General features: G+C 53.2%; 2 protein-coding genes across 2 annotated transcripts in view; both read right to left on the bottom strand.

Annotated features, from left to right (window-relative positions):
- The window catches only part of TNFRSF13C (tumor necrosis factor receptor superfamily, member 13C), a 7556-nt gene extending 1868 nt beyond the window's left edge, over positions 1–5688 (bottom strand). Inside the window, exons 1-4 of the mRNA XM_008574499.1 lie at positions 5596–5688; positions 1205–1310; positions 264–503; positions 78–140 (exon numbers count right to left, since the gene is read on the bottom strand). Of these exons, the coding sequence (XP_008572721.1) occupies positions 78–140; positions 264–503; positions 1205–1310; positions 5596–5688 (502 nt within the window). The remainder of the gene's footprint in view (positions 1–77; positions 141–263; positions 504–1204; positions 1311–5595) is intronic.
- A 2440-nt stretch (positions 5689–8128) lies between these two features.
- CENPM (centromere protein M) lies at positions 8129–18083 on the bottom strand. The gene is made up of 6 exons (XM_008574254.1): positions 17718–18083; positions 17119–17198; positions 15387–15479; positions 13782–13861; positions 12587–12678; positions 8129–8569 (listed from the first exon to the last, which is right to left on the bottom strand). The coding sequence occupies exons 1-6, from the start codon at positions 17772–17774 to the stop codon at positions 8429–8431; spliced, it is 543 nt and encodes a 180-aa protein (XP_008572476.1). The 5' UTR covers positions 17775–18083; the 3' UTR covers positions 8129–8428.
- Between the last annotated feature and the right edge of the window lie 510 nt (positions 18084–18593).

An 18593-nucleotide genomic window follows, 5' to 3' on the forward strand; every position in this document is an offset into this window, starting at 1 on the left:
CGGCGCCCACTCCGCCCCGGCCCCGCCCCCGCCCCCGCCTGCTCGGCCGGGCCCCTGCACCCCAGACCTTCTCCTACCTGTGGTTCCTCCATTCAACCGTTCAACCGTCACCCCCAGACGCCAGCTGCGTGGGCCCTCCTCTGGGCAATGGGACAGGACTGGGGGTCAGGCCAGAGCCTGCTCTTGGGTGGTGAAGGGGATGGACCCCTGCAGTCAGGACACCTGCCCAGGTGCTCCCCGCAGCCATCTCCCTCCGGCCCCACCTGCCTCCTCCTTCAGGAGTCCTCCTGCCCTTCCCTGGCAGAGCTGGTTCAGGACATCAAACTCTGCCCGAGTGACCACATTGTACCAGGCCTGAGTCAGCCGCGGGTCCACCCGGAGGGAATCCTGCAGTGGTGGTGGGGTCTGGGAGAGATGATGCCTCATGGCAGGGGCTTGGAAGGGGTGGGAAGGCTTCATGGAGGAGGTGGTGATGAGCGGGTGTTTGCCAGGTGGAGTGGGGTCTAGGGGAGCATGATAGGAGTGGAGGCCACGTGTGAGCAGAGGCTTGGAGGCCCAGACAGGAGGGCCAAGGCCTGCGGGGACCAGAGGGCGGGGCTGGGCCTGGACTGGAGCACTAGGGAGCTTGGACTCTGACTAGCATGGGGAGCCATGCAGGGCTTTGAGCAGGGACTGTCCCGGTAAGGTCTGCCTATGAGGGGTCTTCAAACATTTCATGGAAAGATTTGTTTTATCTATTAATTCCATCTTTTCTTTTCTTTTTTTTTAAAGATGGCCGGTAAGGGGCTCTTAACCCTTGACCTGGTGCTGTCAGCACCACGCTCTCCCAAGGGAGCTTCGGGCCGGCCCTATTAATTCTATCTTTTCCATAAACTTTTTTTTTCCCACGGACTTTTTGAAATACCCTCATATGAGCGCTACCCCAACTCCTTTTTACCAGGGCTGCGTGTATCCCGGCCTGCTCGGCTCTGTGTCTCTACTGGCTCCTCCTGTCTGTCCCTACTCCTCAGTGTTTGGATTCCCCCACCTGTCTCATCGTGTCCTACAAGCCTCCTCGGCCTTCCTCTACACAGGAGGGTCTCTCTGAGATTGCTTTGGAAGGGCCCTCTCTCTGGCTGCAGTGGGACAATGCAGCGGCTGGCCACGGAATGAGGGGAAAATGGTTGGCCCCAGGTTTCTAGCTCAGGAGACCCCAAGGCCTCACACAGAACCCCCTCTGCCAGCCTCGAGGGGCTCTGGCCCACTGCCTTCTCTATCCCCTGCGCACGGGCCACCAACTCCGAGGCAGGAAGGTGTAGGCGGTGGGGCAGCTGCAAAGGAGAAGTGGGTCTGGGTGGTGGGTGTGGGTGTGAGTGTGGGTGTAAGGTGAGGGGGTGGGGGGAGCCAGGGCAGCAAGCCCTTCTATGGGCCACACCCTCCCATCAGTATGGATGCTTCTGTTATTAGCTGGTATTGTTGGGGTTGCAGAGCTCATTTAGCCCTTGCGCCAGACATTCAGGAAACCAGAAGCAGGGAACCTCATGTGGCCAGGGTGGGATAATCTACAGTAGCAGCCATAAGGGTGCTGGCCTGCACCAGGAGCCATCTCACAGCAGGGGTGAGAGTCCCTGGCTGCTCTGACTCCTCTGGCAAAGACAGAGGAGGCTGCCTTCAGGGCTCCAAGCAGAGGGCGAGAGCTGTCTCACCATCAGAGATGCAAGGTCTCTAATCTTGGCCAGAGAGGGAGCCGCTGCCTTGAAGGGGAGAAGCAGAATCACTCATCTGACGCAACGTTTATTGGGTGCATGCTATGAGCCCACACTGAGCCTGGTGCCCGGGGTCAACGCCAGGAAGAGCAAAAGGCCTGGGGGGCTCTTGTCAGTGGTGTGTGCAGGGGCCTGACCTTGGATAAACCTTTCCACTTGGGCCTCCAAAATGGGGTGGGGGTTGCCTCAGGCCTTGAATCTCTGCTTGATGACTTAGTACTTAAGAAGAGAAATTTCACCATCAGACCAACATGGGAAATGTTAGGTATTTCAATGTATTCTTTTTTTCCCACAGCTCTTAGATCAAGTTTATTAAATTTTTTTTGTGTGTGGCCGGCCAGTACAGAGATCCGAACCTGTGACCTTGGTGTTACCAGCACCATGCTCTCTCCCAAGTGAGCCACCAGCCAGCCCAAGTTTATTAATTTCTTTAGCTAAGTCTCCTATGTCACTTAAAAAAAAGCAAACAAAACTATTATCAGTTTATTGTAAAGGATACAACTCAGGAGCAGCCAGACAGAAGAGACGCGCAGGGCGAACTATGTGGGAAGGGACATGGAGCCTCTGTGCCATCTCTCGGGAGGCATGTCACCTCCTGCCACCTCCTAGCACCTCCATGTGCTCACCAACCTGGAAGCTCTTCTACCTCACCTTTTGACTATGAGATATGACCAAGAGAGAAGAGTTCAAGTTTCTATAATCAATATGGTTCCTGCAAATTTTCCTTGTTCTTTTAACAGTTTTACTTTAAATAATTTGATATCTTGACCTCAACGTATTCTTGAATAGAAAATAAGGGACTTGTTGCTAAAAAACCCTTCTAATTCAATCTGCCTCTGAGTGTTCTCAACTTTTCATTTGGTGAATTCTTTTAAAAAGATGATTAATTCAGGGTGTATCAGGAAGAAGGGAGTCTCTTGACTTTTACCCCCAAAATTCCCCCCATCATGGCTCTGACACAGGTACTATGACATTTTTCTTTCAGGTGAGGAAACAAAGGATTTGAGGGGCAAACTGCCCTCCTAAGATGACCCAGCAGATATGAGGGGCCCGGACGGGGTCTGTGTCCACCTGACTGTGAAGCGTGGCCTGTGTCCTTCATGCTTCAGGGACAGGGTGGGGGGAAGTGAGGATCCTCTGTGCCTATGGAACAAGCACGGTGTCATGGGGGGAGCAGTCCCTGGGGGCAGAGGCCCAGCCCCCCAGATCTGGATGTGAAACTGCTCTGAGACCCGGGATGTACTCCATATTTCAAAATTAGCTTTAGTTGTAATCATGCCAGTAATACCTGAACACTTCTCATGAAGAGCCCTCAAACAATACAGAAGGCCGTGAGAAAGAAGGGGTGTTTCCCTGCAGTCCCAGAGGGATCCTCTGCTTTCACTTTGCAGCCTTTACGATCTCATGTGTGCACATGCAGGGGACAGCTTTGCTGCTATTTCATAAGGGGTCACACAGTGTGAATTGCTCTGCTGGCCTTCCCCGTCCCCCTTGGCTGGGCCAGGCCTCGAGTGCTTTACTCTCTGGGCTCCATCTCATTTTGTGACAGTGGCCCAGATCCCCCATCATGGAGATTTCCTTTGTCCTTATGTGTTTAGCCCTGACAAACAAGGACACTGCTAGAAAGTGCGCCTGTAGGGGACAGCAGGAAGGAGGCAGTGTGGGGCCTCTGGACAATGGGAGTGAGAGGCCAGCATCGGAACCCAGAGGCAGAAGGTAGCCAGGGAGCCCCTGCCCACTTTCTCCCTTCCACGCCCTTCCACAAAGCTCTTACAAATCCTTCCCCAGGTCTTCAGGGGCCCCAGCGGCCCATCCTCAAGCCCCCACTCTCCACGCACACACCCACACGTGCACACCCCCCGCACTCCTGCACTCTACAGGGTTCTTGGCGGAGGCAGCCCCAACCATTCTCACAGTATGGCCCTGGGATGGGGGACATGTGGCCCTCCATGTGAGGTTAGAAAGGAAACTTCAGTACCCCAGCCTCCTGGCCACAGGGAATAGAGTCCCCCCCTTGGCGGCGGGTGGTGGTGGGGGGGGGACTGCCAGCAGATGTGTGAAGTGGAAAGAGGCTGGGGGGCCACCCTCCCGTCCCAGGCTTCATTCAGGGCACCACGAGAAGGGAGAAGGAGCCTGCTGGGCTCTGGGCCTCCTGCAGGTTTTGGCCCTGGGTGAATGCACAGGCTGACCCCATGTGCAGACACCTCCAGTCACTCATCACATACTGAGCACCTACTATGCACCAGGCACTGTATTAGGTTGGGGGGAAACAGCAGGGAACCAGAGACAAAACCCAAATGGGGAAATGACACAGCAGGTGAAGAGGTGAGAAGTGCTGGGGAGAAACATTCACAAGACAAGGGTTTGAAAGGGGAGTCAGAGAAGGCCTGGTGAGGTGGCGACCCTGGAACAGAGAGGGACGGGGTGACAGTGATCCTCGAGGATGTATGGGGAGAAGCCGACAAGGCCCAGGAACAGCAGAGAAGCCAGGAAAAGGGCAGCGTATGATGCAGTCTGCTCCCAGCCCTGTGCCGCACCCCTGGCAAGTCCCTACCTCACAAAGGAGGGAAGCTAGAGAGGAAGGGGACGAGCCAGGCAGCCACTCGGTCCTCCATGCTACACACCTCTGAGGGGTTCCCACTGTTATCTGCAGACAGGGATGTGGGCTGGGGGGTCAGGTCCAGCCCTGGAGGACTCTGTGTTCCCTCATGGGGGAGGCTGGCCTGTGGCTGAACACGAGGAGGAACAAGTGCTGGGGGACCCCCTGGGCCTGGCCTTGCAGGGCAGTTACACAGTCAGAACAGGCACCTGCCAGACGGCAGCTCCCAGGGCCCTCCCAAACACCTTCGGCATCTCCCCATGTAATAAGGTGGTACCAAGGAAAGCTGCCTCCTGCCCAGCGTAGGAGCACTGGGGACTGCCCACCCACTCTCCCTCCTGGATCTGGTCTTCAGTGGCCCTGTCCATGGGGTGGTTCTCAGGTGGGATGCAGATTTGAGGAGTGCAGGACCTGGCAGCCAACCAGTTTCTCCCTCAGCCCCCCAAGTGTCTGTGAGAAGTCCTGCCATAGTGATTCTCTGCCTGTACCCTTCTGGCCCCAGGGGAGACTGGAGAGAAGGGGGCCGAGCCAGCAGGTGCCTCCTGGAAAAGGTCCCCTTGTGCTGGAGCTCCACCAGCAGGCCTGGCCCAGTGCCCATTTTGTGTGTGGGGGGAGGGGCAGGCTGTGGCAGAGCTTGTCTCAAGAGCCCTAAGGCTCACCTCACCCGTCCCCCCTGGCACTGTGGAGGGGACGCAGGCAGGCAGGTGTCAGTCTCTCTCCGAGTCTTCCAAGCACCTCAAGGGGAGGAACTAGCAGTGGGGCTCAGAGGGAAGTTAGCTGCCCCAGGTCGCACTGGGAACCGAGCCGGTGGGACTCCAAGGCCACGTCCTTTCCCACTGCACCACTTCCCCTCTGCCGCCAAGGGCTCAGAGGGAAGTTAGCTGCCCCAGGTCGCACTGGGAACCGGTCACAGACCCCGAGCCGGTGGGACTCCAAGGCCACGTCCTTTCCCACTGCACCACTTCCCCTCTGCCGCCAGATGCTCCTGCCCCTGCCTCTGCTCACTGGGCGGTGGAGACATGGGGCCATGCTACAGAGCCCCCTGCTCGCTAGGAAGGCCCTGCCTCCTCGGCAGGGGTGGGAACCAGGACTCGGGGGTCTGGGCTGCCCCTATGGAGAATGTAAGCTCCCCATGACCAGGTGGCCTGAGAGGGATGTATGAACCCATGACCCTGAACAAGCCCTGCCCCTCTGAGAGCCTCAGACACCTCAACCAGACAGCAGGACCCGAACACCACCTTCTGCCCTCACCCGAGAGCAGGGCCCGGGCAGCTTGTAGGCCCAGCAGAGGGGCATCTCCTCCTGGAGCCTCAGGCCACCCTCCCATTCGGACCTGCAGCCCATGGGGCCTTGCCCACCCTCAGCAGTGGCCTCCAGTGTGACCACCTGAAAGGTTTTACATTTGCTTAAAGCTTTATGTTTAATAGTGGCTTCTTCACAGTCAACTGTCACTCATAAGCAGCTGGAGAGAAAGGTATTAGTGAGCATGACCCCATTCTACAGATGAGGGAACTAAGGGCTCATGGAGAGTAAGTGACCTGCCTGAGGTTAAGCCATCAGCAAGCTGCCAAGCCTGGTGTCTCCTGTCTCCTCCAACCCACCATAGTTCCAAGTCCCCATTCTGGGCACACTACAAGGCACAGAGACTCGCCTTCCATTACTTCCCTCAGCCAGACTGCCTCCTGGGCAATGTCACTGGCCTCCAGACACTAAGAAGCAACCACACTCCCTGGGCCCGTCCCCAGCCTTCCAGAGAAAGCAGGTCTGAGAGGGCACCCGACTGCCACTGAAGCGTTGCTCAGGTCTGCTGTGAGGCAGGGGCAGGACGGCCCCCACCCCAGAGGGGCGGCCTCTCATTCTAGGGCCCCTGCCAAGCTTGGCTCAGAGTTGGCAGCAGTGACAACTTCGTGTTCCCCCCAGTGCTTGGAAAGCTACCAGATCCTTGGCTGGAGAAGGGGATGGCACTTCTCTTGTTAAATGGCACCAGGTGGTAAAGATAATGTGGCACAGGGACCTGAGAGAGATGTGCCCTACACTGGCTGGGGAGGGGGGAGGGGTGTGAGGAAGGCCTCTCCTCGTCGCCAGAAAAGTCCACACTGCTTTCCTGCCCTGCTCCACCAGCCCCCAAAGCTCCCCATGACCAGGTGGCCTCTATGGCAAAGGATGCTGAGGGGTCTGGTGACAACACAAGTTCCTAGGAGCCCTGGCCCTTTGCTGACATGGCCGTCCCTGAAGGGCAAACCCTCACCTCTCACCTCTGCCTCTTCCTTCCACCCTGGACGCACCACCTCCTTCCACAGACACTGGCCACCCCGACCAAATGCCCCGGGGCCTGCTCGAGCCCCACACTCATGTGTCCTCCTCCCGCACTGCAGGCCCTGCCCTCTCCTACCCTGCTACCCCTGTGGTGCCAAGTATCCTGGCAGTCCCAAGGCAGCACCACATGCACGGGCGGGGCTTTAAGGGACTGCCCCAGAAGATGCCCAAACCTTTGTTTAACGATTAAGACACACAAGAGGGGAAAAGCAGAGGACTGGGGTTGGTCCTGCTGCCGTTAGCTGTGTGACTGTGGACACACCTCCGATGACAATGGTCTCAGTTTCATGAACTGTGAAATGTGGAAACATCGACCTCACAGGTCTGCTGGGAGGGCGACAGGAGATACTACCGCATGAGAGCTCTGTGAAGCGTGAAGTGTCCTGCAAATGTCGGGTGACATGTGGGGCCTCAACCAGAATCTACACAGCTGAGGTCCTTGGCAGGCCCAAGGGACTGCCTGGAAGTCAGCCAAGTGTCTACAAACCCTTACTGAGCACTAGGGGTGGGACTCAGGGCTAGATTCTAGAAGGTACCTACAGAAAAGAGGCAGGCAAGCCCCTGCCCATGTGACACTTACAAGGAATTAGAAGTTGGCACAGCTTCAGCAAAGAGCATGAGCCCCAGCTGTGACTGTGATGTCAAAGAAGGGATTAGAAGTTGGCACAGCTTCAGCAAAGAGCATGAGCCCCAGCTGTGACTGTGATGTCAAAGGGGAGAGGCCCTGCAGTGCTGGCACTGCCCAGGGCATCAAGCAGGGACAGGACTGAAGCCTGAGGCTGGAAGGCGGTGGGGGGTGGAGATGGCACTGTCATTGTCCCGGGGAGCCAGGACCTGCTTCTCGTCTTCAGGTTTCTCCCACCAGACCCTCTTCCCCCAAAGCTCCCATGTGCCGAGTCCACCTCTGCAGCGGCAGGAGCCTTGATGTGGCAGATGGGATTTCTGGAGTCCAATTCCTGCACTTCTACAAATTCTAGTGAGACCCAAAGGAGAAGGAAAGCAATCCTCACTGCACAACCTCTCACTGCCGACCCAAAACCCAGCCCTCCAGTCAGCTTCTCACAGACATGATGGGGGTGGTAGTTCCTGATTTGCGCCAATTTTGAACGCAGCTTTGTGTGATTGCAAGCAATAGTTATTGTTCATTAAGCGCCCACCTGGCACTGTGCAAGGCATCAACACAGCATGTCATGAATATATCAAGCATACAAACTAGTGTAGGGAGTAAGACAATCTCAGGGACTTCACCTATCATTTCATTCAATCTTCACATGACAAGGTGAGTAGATCAGGTCCATTTACACCTGAAGACACCGAGGCTCCAAGAGCAACAAGCAGCTTCTGTAAGAATAGCAGGGTCAGGATGTGGAGCCAGATAGTGGTCACTGAATCCAAACTCCCCCTACCCCACCCTGTTAATTGTTCTGAGTCAGTTTCGTCATCTGCAAAGTCAAAGTGCAGAGACCAGTGATTTTCAAACTTTTTTTTAGCCACAGACCCTTTATTTAAATGAAATCTTAAGTGGAGAAACACCATGTCAGGTGGATAAAGACAAGGAGCTCTGCAGGAGCGAGCATGGGAGTGGGGGCGTTGCAGTCTCCCTCACGGGGCTCCCTCCCGGTGCTTGCCCAGCACTCCCTGCTGGAGCACAGAGGCGCATGGGCCCTGCAGGGAGCCTGCAAAATATCTGGCTGCTGACCCATGGCCTGTGAATGTTTATGGAGCCAGAATCCAGCTGTGGGGAGGACAGCCCAGGACCCAGCAGCCCTCAGGGGTCCTCTGGTGAGGGACTCTCAGAGCTCTTTAGCAAGGACAGCAGGTTCAGGGCTGAGACGCCGGGCACGTGACCAGCGCAGATCTGCAGCATGCGCACCAGGCGTCGTGCCATGGTGGCTCGAAACTCTTCCACCTGCAGGGAAGAGTAGAGAACAGAGGTGAGACAGGCTGAGGTGGCCAGGCCTGCTCCCACTCAGGGAGGCTGTACCAATTGCTGGAGGCAGGGTTGGGACTAAGCTGCAGGGGCAGCTCAGAGCACCACTACCCACCATAACCACAGCTCACAAAGCAGCTTCTGACCACCTCAGCTTACCCAGTCCTTCAGACAATTTCTAGAGACACCCAGAGACTGTGAGCCCCTGCTCAAGAGGACACGAAGGCTCAGCAAGCACAGTCGTCCAGGTCAAGTCAACTGTCTAGGGTCATACAGTTAGTGACTTCAGAGCTGGGATTGGAACTTGGGCTGGTCCCAACCAATGCCTGGGCAGCGCAGGCCCTACAGGCTCACCTGGGATCTGAGAAAGGCATGGGAAGGAGGAATGGAGAGAGTGGCCCTCATGCTGATAAGGAGGTGCCATCCACAAAGATTTCCCTTATCAGGGCTTCTGAAGGGCTGGTAGGCCCAGGAGAGCTGTGGGGTTAGGGAGGGGCTCCTGGCCCTGGCCCTGGCTAGGCTGGGCATGCAAGAGATGCTCTGTGAACATCTGCTGGAAGAATAAGTGATGACACTCAATGTCTTCCCCTGGCCGACAGGTGGCCTCAGAAGCGTCTCACCTTCTCCTGTTCCCTCTCTAGCTGGGGGAAGGGGGCATCACCACCCACTCTTCACCAACTCCCCCCACTTTCTCCTGCCACTTGTCACCCATGACCTCCTTGGTATAGAATCCAGTGGAGACTTCTCAGCCCTCACCTCACTGGTCCTATCAGCAGAATGTGACGCAGTGGTTCACTCCCACCTTGAAATGCTTTTTCTGCCTGGCTCCTAGGACCGCACCCTAACCCAGCCTCCCTCCCTGTCACAGGCTGCTCCCTCCTTTGTGCCTGATATTGAAATGCTGGGGCTACAGGACTGGATCCTTGGATCTCTTCTCCTACACTCCGTCCCTAGGTGACTGCATCCAGTTCCGTGGCTTAAAAATCATCTAATTGCTATAATGCCCAAATCACATCTCCAGACTTCTACCCTGAATGTCCGACACACGTATGCAGCTGTGTACTTGGTTTTTCCACTGAGAAGGCTGATACCTTAATCTTAGCACGTCCAAAACAGAACCCCTGGTAGCCCCCAAGACCTGCTCCTCCACAGTCTTCCTCATCTCAGCCAAAGGCTACTCCATCCTTCCAGCCAGTCAGGCCAGAAACGGCAGAGTCGCCCTTGACTCCTCTTTCTCTTACGTCTCACATCTGGACCCTGAGCACATTCTGTCAGCTCCACCCAGAAACATCCAGTGTCATAGGCCATCTCATCCCCCTCTTCCCTGGCCATTGCCAAGTCTAGGTCACTCTTAACCCCTCCAGAAAGAGCCTCCAGATCCGCTTCCCCATTTCTGCCCTGGCCTCCTTTCAGTCTTCTCTGCCCCCAGCAACCAGAGGAACCCACTTCAAGTCAGGCCCCTCCAGCAGCTCCAGTTTTACTTAAGAGTTGAAACCGCAGCCTTAACTGTGACCCACAGATCCTGACCTGGCCCTACTGTCGCTCTGCTCATCTCCTGCTACTCTGCCCGTTGTTGCTCTGCTCCAGACACACTGGCCTCCCTGCTGGACCCTGTACACACCAGGCAAATTCTAAGCTCAGGGCCTTTGCATGTGCAGTTTGTCCTGAGTGCACTCTTCCAGCACGGGTCTCACAGCATGCCTTCCTATCTCCTCAAGTCTTCATTGAGAAGTCACGCTTACAGTGAGGCCTCCCTGGTCACCCTAAATCTTGCCCTTTACCACCACCTGACATGTCACATCCCCATTTCCTAACACATGATGCATTCTACTTCTTCACCTTGTTTCCTCAGTGAGGATGGAGCTGGGATTTTTTTACTGGTTTGTTCTATGCTGTGTCCCTAGTGTCTACAGCAGTGCTCAGCACACTATGGATATGCAAGTATGAGTATTTGCTGAAAAAAGCCTCTCACGCTAAGTTCTGTGGCTTCGTCCCAAAATCTATTTCCATGTGGCTGCTGCTCTAGCCCAGTCTCCACCACCTGTGACCTGCCTCTGGCCAGCTCTCCTCCAACCCACACATCACACTCCAGAGTCATGGCCCAAAAACTCATGTTTGTCCACAATCACGACTTGGCCCACGATGGACAGGAAGAAATGACTTGTTTCTACAGCCAGGCTTCCAAAGCTCAGCAAATTTCCCCATTGCATATGTTCCAAATCTATCTATCTCACTGGATTCTGTGACAGCAGGGCCTATGTCCGACTCATTTGGGTTCCCAGGGACCAGCACAGGGCCCTATCTATAAAATTATTTCACTGGGCGAATCACATACTTCCTTGAATATGTTTCCTCATCTATAAAATGGAGCCGATAATTCCTGCCATGCAAAGGCTTCAAAATATGGCAAGGCTTAAACTTGATACGCAGAAGAGTGCTCTGAAGAGGACAACCCAGGCATGAAGGGCGACGACGGTCCACACGATTTCTGCAGCCCCTGCTGCTGGCTGGTAACAGGCTGGGGCCTCCTGCTTCACTTTCCATGCAGTCTCTGGCGTTTTGTTGAGACAGAAGTTCTCAGAATAGAAGAGAACCTAGGACCTGGTATGGCCCGCCACCTCATGGCCACATGCAGAACTGCACTATCTGTCACAAGGTTAGCAAGCACCACCACTACCCACAGGCAATAAGCCCTGGAGGAAAGATTATGATTTATTCCCCTTTAGAGATAAGAAAACTGAGGTTTCGAGGAGGGAAAGTGACTTGTTAAATCCACACAGTCAGCAGACCAACTGGCTGGCTCTGCCACTTGCTTCCTCTCTGTGTAACCGTGAGCAAGTCACCTCTTCTTTGAGTCTCGGTTTCCTCAGAGGTTTGCTGTGTGGAAAGCCTGGAAGGGGCAGGCACTTAGGTGAGCCCAGGCCTCAGAGTCCCATCTGTGAGATCAGAGTGTCTATCTAGTCAGGGATTCTAAAAACAGCCATCAAATATTAGAAACAACGTAGTGATAGAGTAGCGTGTGTATCTTTACTGATGCACTGATCTAGGGCGATCTAGGGCAGATCTAACGATTCATGTTGACATAGGGATGAGATCCACCCAACCCTAATGTGATATGAAAACATCTGCCATCTCTACTGGTAACAGTCACAGGCTCTGCTAACACTACTGACATCTGTTGCCTACATTCATGACGCTCAATTTCACTTAGAGTTTAGTAGGAAAAAAGGAGTAGTTTCTTTTTCTCATTCAAGTTCACAGATTCCCTGAATTCTGCCCTCAGACCAGAGGGGTCCACACACCACAGAATAAGAACTCTTGATCTAGCTGGTGGGGAAGGATTGTGTGCTGACTCAGTTCTCTCTGCATGACATCATGGTGCTTTTGGGAACAGATGCGAGGTCCAGAATAGAGCAGAAACATGAACCTCAAAACCATCCAACCATTTACCCACCCGCCCAACAAATATCCCTGTCTGCTGAGTGCCCTACCCTGGGCGGGGACTGGACAAGGTCTGCAATCCAGGGAGGTAAGGGCGATGTCCTGACTGCCAGGGGGAAACAAGGATGCACTGGCTAATGAGACAGACATGATGCCTGGCCTCACAAGGACTTACACTCCAGCAGGAGAGTGAGATATTAACACAGATCCACAAACATATGCAAAGGCTTAGTTATAAGTACATAGAAACTAAAGAAAAGAAAAAGCAAGGCAACAAGAGATAGAGCCTGGCATAAGGGGCACTCAAGAGGAATGCACATCACCCCTACTTTAACTCATGTAAACCAAAGCTTAGGGTGACCCACCCATGATCACAGCCAGTGAGCAGAAGAGCCAGGATTTGAACCCAGACCCTGTGTCTCCCTTCACATCAAGAACCATCTCACTTGGTATTCCACAACCCTTCACTAAGCATTCCAGACATGTCCACTGTGTGCTGACTGCCCTTTCCCCACAATCGAGTGTAACATCAGCCACTGTGATCAGTGTCCTCACCTCCAGGTCACAGAAGAGCAGGGGGCTCCGGTAGGTGTGGGCCAGCATCGCGACGGTATTCCGGTGAATGCTGCAGTGGCTCTCCCGCCCAGCTGCAAAGAAGCCGTGAATGCTACAGGCTGTTATCTCTACCTCCATGGCTGTAATCCAGAAAGCACTGGGCAAATCACTTTCCCCCTCCGGGTCTCAGTTTCTTACTAGTCCATGGGGTGACAATCCTGTTCTACGTTCTTTTCTGGGCAGTCAAGATCATCAAATCAGACAATAAGGTTTAAATGGCTTTTAGAGAGTGCTCTATAAATACATGAGTTTCCTCATCTATAAAATGAGAATAACAGCTACTACCCCACTGAGTTACTGTAGCAAGTCAATGAACTGGTATCTAGAAATTACATGGCATTCACTTATTCACCAATACTTACTGAGAACAATCTATGCCAGGCCCCCTCTCAAGGAGCTCACAGTTCAGCTGGGGAGGAGGACAGGTTAGACATGTCATTGATGCTAGAGGTGACACTGGAGCTGAGTTCTCAGGTATTTGTAGGGGTATATTTTAGCAAGACAAAGAATAGGAAGAAAGGATTTGAGAGAAGCCATACAGTAATCATTACGAGGACGGGCCCTGGAATAGGACTATCTAGGTGTGGATCTCAGTTCCACCATTATTTAGCTATGGGGCCTTGGGCAAGTACTTAACCTCATGACCAGTTTCCTTGGCTATAAAACTGAGATGATAATACCTAGCTCAAAAATTAATATGATCTTAAAAACAAAGCAACTATGAACAAACAGTGTCTGGTGCACAGTGAGAGTTCAATAAAGGTTAGCTATTATTATTTCCACTGTTAATGTTACAACGTCTCAGGAACAGCAGGACTTTTTCAGAGAACTATGAGCTGACCCAAAGAATGAGAGAACAGGAGATGAGATGGACAAGAAGGCAGAGGTCAAGCTGCAAAATACTTTGTGTCTTTGGAGAGGTTGGATTTTAGTCTGAAAGCCACGGGGAATCACTAGGCAATTCCAAGCAACAGCAGAATTATCTGCTCAGATTTGCTTTTAGAAAGACTGACAACAGGTCAGATTCTAAAGCCCTTGTTCTTTCTATCACCTGGGCTGCCTTAGCAAGAGTCTACAACTGCCACTGCTTTCTCTTGGTTGGGGGTGGGCAGTGGCAGGTGAGGGAGGCACTTACCGCCCGTGGTGAGGAAGCACACCTTCCCCAGGAAGAAGCTGGCATCCACATGGTGCAGGGACCTCTCTACATTCTGGAGGCTGGGGTGGCCAGACCAGGGCAAGAACACAAACCAGAGGACAAAACTTTACAATGTAGAAACAGAAGCCCCTGCTTTTCTTTTTTTCTTTTTTTTTTAAAGATGACCGGTAAGGGGATCTTAACCCTTGACTTGGTGTTGTCAGCATCACACTCAGCCAATGAGCGAACCGGCCATCCCTATATGGGATCCGAACCCGTGGCCTTGGTGTTATCAGCACCGCACTCTCATGAGTGAGCCACGGGCCGGCCCGCCCCTGCTTTTCTGATCTTAGAGAGGCCAGAGAATGAGAGGAGGGTGACGAGAAACATCCCTGAAGGAATATTTTGTCCTTTAATTTTTTAAAACTACTTTTAATTACAAAGCCACTCATGCTTGTAAAATGATAAATATGGATGTATACAAAAAAAGTAGAAGTCCCCCTCTCACAGCACCACCCTTCACTCCCAACTCCCAGAGGAAACTGCTGTTTCCTGTCACCCTTAGTGTTGGCCACCTGACCAAGATGGCTTTTTGGCCAGGAGACAACAGATTCCTTCTTCTGTCCCTGGACACCAGTAAATGAAAGCCTTGGCCCAGGAGGTCAGAGAGCTGTTAGCAGTTTGGTGGCCTACGCTAAGTTTTCAGTTTGAGGCCAAAAGCAACAATGGTCCTGCCCCCAAGGACGCTGTAGAGCAGGATCTCTCCAAGGACCAGTCCCTTTTGGTGAGCAGAGAGGCCTCCCCCAAAGAGCAACAAATCTGCTGAGGCAGGACCCTGTGGTAGTCATGGCAGATCTCAGCTCTTCCTCAGCCCCACCACATTCCAACTGATCAGGCAGTGAGGTCGACTGAGACTTAATCCTGATGCTACATGTATCTGGTGTCTGCAGGCTTCTCGGTTCCCAGGTGTTCCTACCACAACCTTCCCTGAACCCCTATCACATGGCTAGGTGTCTGCTCTGGTCTGTGTGCTGGACCCTGAGCTCTGCCTAATCTCAGTCAGCTGTCTCCCAAGGGGAACTCACTCTCATCTTCACCCAGCTAATTCCTTCTCATCTTTTAGGTGTGAATGTGGACGTTACCTCCACCAGAAAGTCTACCCTGACCTCCTACACCTAAGTCCTGGCTGTCACAGGTCTTGTTTGGGTTCCCATAGCCCAACGTTTCCTTCTTTTACTGTATATTCCAGGTACTGTAAATGTCTGTTCAAACGTCCAGCCTCCTCCCCCAAATGGACTCGGAGCACCTTGAGGACAAGGGGTCTGTTTCATTCATCTCTGTGCCTCCTGTCAGTATAGAGAGTAGGCCTCAGAGAATATTAGCTAAATGAACAGATGACACTATCAGGAATTATCAGTGTCTTTTAAACATTGTGCACCGGCCACTGGCTCCTACCTCCTCTCCCCCTGGGTTGACCCCAGGCAGCCTTTCCCTGACTCCTTCCTATGACAAGTGAGACCTGACTCCTTCCTATGACAACTGTCCCAGCACACTCCCAAGGCAGGTATGTCTGAGCCCTGACAGACCATGTCCTCTGGCTCTCACCTGTATTTGCTGTGAAGGTTAATCACAAACACAATCAGGTCAATTCGGGGCCGATTCACATTGGAGGGCAGAGGGAGGGACCTTGTCAAGTGGCTGAAAAACAAGAAATTGCATACATACCAACCTTACAGTGACGTTCACATGTTGCACTTCATAGGGGAAGAAGCTTCATAGCTGTTGAAGGCTCCTCACCAACTCACCTGATGCTCTTGTGGGCAAGATTTTTTTTAAATCTTTTGCTGCGATTTTCTCAAATGTTTCTTCTTTGTAAACAATTAAATTTTCAACCACATCTACTCTGATTCTTACTGTTTCTATGTATTTATTAGACAGATCTCAAATGGTATTATTTTTACCCCTCTTTTTTACCCTTAGCTCCACAACCTCTCTTTTCCTCTTTCTGTTGTTTTATCATTTGGTCTTGCAATAGGACAGGGTACTCAAATAGGAACTTTCTTCTCCTTTTTCTGTATCTCTTTCCAGAGTGGGTTCTTCAGATTTTTGTATACCATGTGACCTACCCTGTTTTTTGCAATGGTTCATATGACACTTCTTTCCATTTTGTTTTTGCCCAAGGTAGGCAATTTTGTCCACATTGCCCATTTACTGCAGTCTAATACTAATTAAATGCATTTTAAAAATCCTTTCCCATTTCTGAGCTATGGGTTTCAGATTGTTGGTTACTGTGTTTTATGTTCCGTAGTCTGAAAGCCTGGTAAGGTGGGTGGAGCACAGGCAGACCTAGAACAATATCTAGAGGGAAAAGATTATACTCTCTCATCACAGATTCATTAAAGTGTTGTACCAGAGTTTATTCTACTGAGTAAGGGGCATTACAATCCCCACGGAGAAAATACCCTCTGGATTTGGATCATTCTCCTTCAACATGGGTCTCTGGGACTATCTTTCTATCAGGGAGAATGACACCCACACGTATTAGTCACTTCACTGAAACAGCAGCTGTTTGTATTCCCTACAAGTTGGAAAAAGGAAAACAGAATATATTTCTTTAGTTACCTTTTCTCAAAATTTGGGGGGCATTAAAGAATTCTCAGAATTCTGTTGTGGGAGTAGGATTAGCAGGCATAGCATGCCAGATTGTTTTGCTGCCAGTGAAGTTTGCTGATTTTTGCTATTTTCCAATTCATTTCACTACGTCTTGGGGGAAGAAAATTTTGTAGTTCAGCTTCACTTCACTATATTTACATGGAAATCCTCGCCTTCCACTTTTACTACCTGGAAACATTCCCAGCATCCCCTTCCCTCAAAAGCCTCCTTTCATCTTGCATTAACCAGACTAAGTGAACGACAATTAATTGAGTATCTACTCTGTGCCAGTCGCTGCTCAAGGCACGAGGGATTCACCAGTGAACAAAGGTCGGAGTCCCCGCCCTCCAGGGGCTGACTGTCCACGGGGTGGCAGCCTGGAAACAAGTAAACAGTTGGACGGGTCATTTCTTACGGTGATAAGTGCTATGAGGAAAACGACACGTGTGGTGACAGTGTGATGGGTCCTGTCCGAGGTGCGGACATCTGGAGTCTGAAGTCGGCCGTGAAGGAGCCAGCTCCGGGACGATGGGCAGGCTCAGGGCAGAGCCGGCAGGACCGACAGCTGTTGGCGTGGAGATTCCTCACACGGGCCCTCCTGCACCCGACGCCTGGCGGCTCCCTCTCCCCTCCCTCTCTCCGGCCCGCCCAGGCCAGACTTCAGGCCACGGCCGCAGCTACTTACACCCTCAGCTCGGAGGCGCAGTCCTCCTTGAGCATCGAGTCCGCCAGCTGCTGCACAAGAGCATCCTCCGTGCCCACCAGCTGCCCAGAGAAAGAAAGCAGCCGCCTGAGGCCTGGGCACAGCTGCCCTCTGGAGGGCCTGGCGCTCGGGACCACGCCCCCGGGGAACAGGTCACAGCTCGGAGGGCGCCTCTCTCCGAAAACAGGACCCCCGCGAGGCGCAAGGGTGGAGGGTCTGAGGTTTGAGCACTTACTACCTCCGCGGACCCTCGCTCGCAAGGCCTGGCCTCTCGGAGAGGCAGATCTCGAAACGCGGGAAAAGCAAGTCCCGGCTGCGGGCGCGTAACTCCACTTCCGGGCCTCCGCCCACCCACCCCACCTATCAGACGCTGGGAAAGAGCCCGCCGCACACCTATTGGTAGGTGCGTTCCTCAATCTCACAGAGCGACTACTCCGATTGGTTCAGAGCACGGCTCTACCGCCTACCCCCACCCCCGGAGGAATAGCGCGCACCGGCACCTCAGGGAGCACAGAGTCCGGGGAGGCTGAGAGGCGGCCAAGGGGAAAGGCAGTGGAGGAAGGGGGGCCGCCGGCACCTACCAAGATGGTGGCCGTGTTCAGGACGGGCAGCTTGTCCAGCGGCCTTAACACCGACATCCCAGTCGCAGGGCGAACCGCCTCTCTAAGGGTGATCGCCGGACTTTCAAACCGCCTAGAGTCCCGCCCCTAGGGCGCGGCAGAGGGGCACGTGCCCTCTCTGGGCGGGGCTTTACGGGGCGGGGGAAGGCCTCTTAAAGGAACCGCTACCTCCTTTTCTGAAGGGGCGTTGCAGCGCCGGCCCAGACACGTGAGGTGCTGGACCGGCCTTTTGTTCCACGCTTCAGAGAAAGAAGGTTTCCGGTGATCCATTCGTCCACTTTCGTTCCTTCATGCTCGTTCGCAGTCCTCTTGATTCCTTCCAGACCTGCCCCTCCTGTGTCTTCCCCACCTCAGCGACACCATCCTTGTAGCAAGCTGCTCAGAACGAAACCTTGGGGTCATCTTGACTCCTCTTCTTCACACCCCACATCCAAATTAGTCTTAAAATGTATCAAAAGCCGACCACTTCCCACCACTTCCACTGTCACGACCAGGACCAAGCCTCTGTCGTCTGTCACCTAGACTATTAATTGTAACAGCTTCCACTGGCTCCCTACTTTCACCCTGGTCCCCAGGGCTACCTGCTGTTCTCCACACAGCAGTCAGAGTCGTCCTTTAAAACGGAAATCAGAGCAGACCACTTCTCTGATCAAAACCCACTGATTTCACTCAGTGCGTTGCAAACACCTTACATGACCTTTCTGGGCCCTGCGTTTTCTGGTGCCTGACCATCCCTGATCTCGTCCTCTGCTGCCACACCAGCCACTAGGCTGTTCTGCAAATATCCCAGGTATCCTCCTACCTCAGGACCTTTGCCCCTGCTGTTTCCTTTGGCTG

The sequence above is a fragment of the Galeopterus variegatus genome, unplaced genomic scaffold, assembly GCF_000696425.1.
Source record: "Galeopterus variegatus unplaced genomic scaffold, G_variegatus-3.0.2 Scaffold55, whole genome shotgun sequence".
In the NCBI taxonomy this organism is placed as follows: Eukaryota; Metazoa; Chordata; class Mammalia; order Dermoptera; family Cynocephalidae; genus Galeopterus; species Galeopterus variegatus.

What these genes read in the sequence shown, in the direction of transcription:
- CENPM (XM_008574254.1), bottom strand. Translation starts at nt 17,774, where the DNA reads ATGTCGGTGTTAAGGCCGCTGGACAAGCTGCCCGTCCTGAACACGGCC. An exon ending in TGAACACGGCCACCATCTTG is followed by an intron (nt 17,199 to 17,717) that starts GTAGGTGCCGGC and finishes TTCTCTGGGCAG; the next exon opens with CTGGTGGGCACGGAGGATGC. An exon ending in GTGCTTCCTCACCACGGGCG is followed by an intron (nt 12,679 to 13,781) that starts GTAAGTGCCTCC and finishes GCTTCTTTGCAG; the next exon opens with CTGGGCGGGAGAGCCACTGC.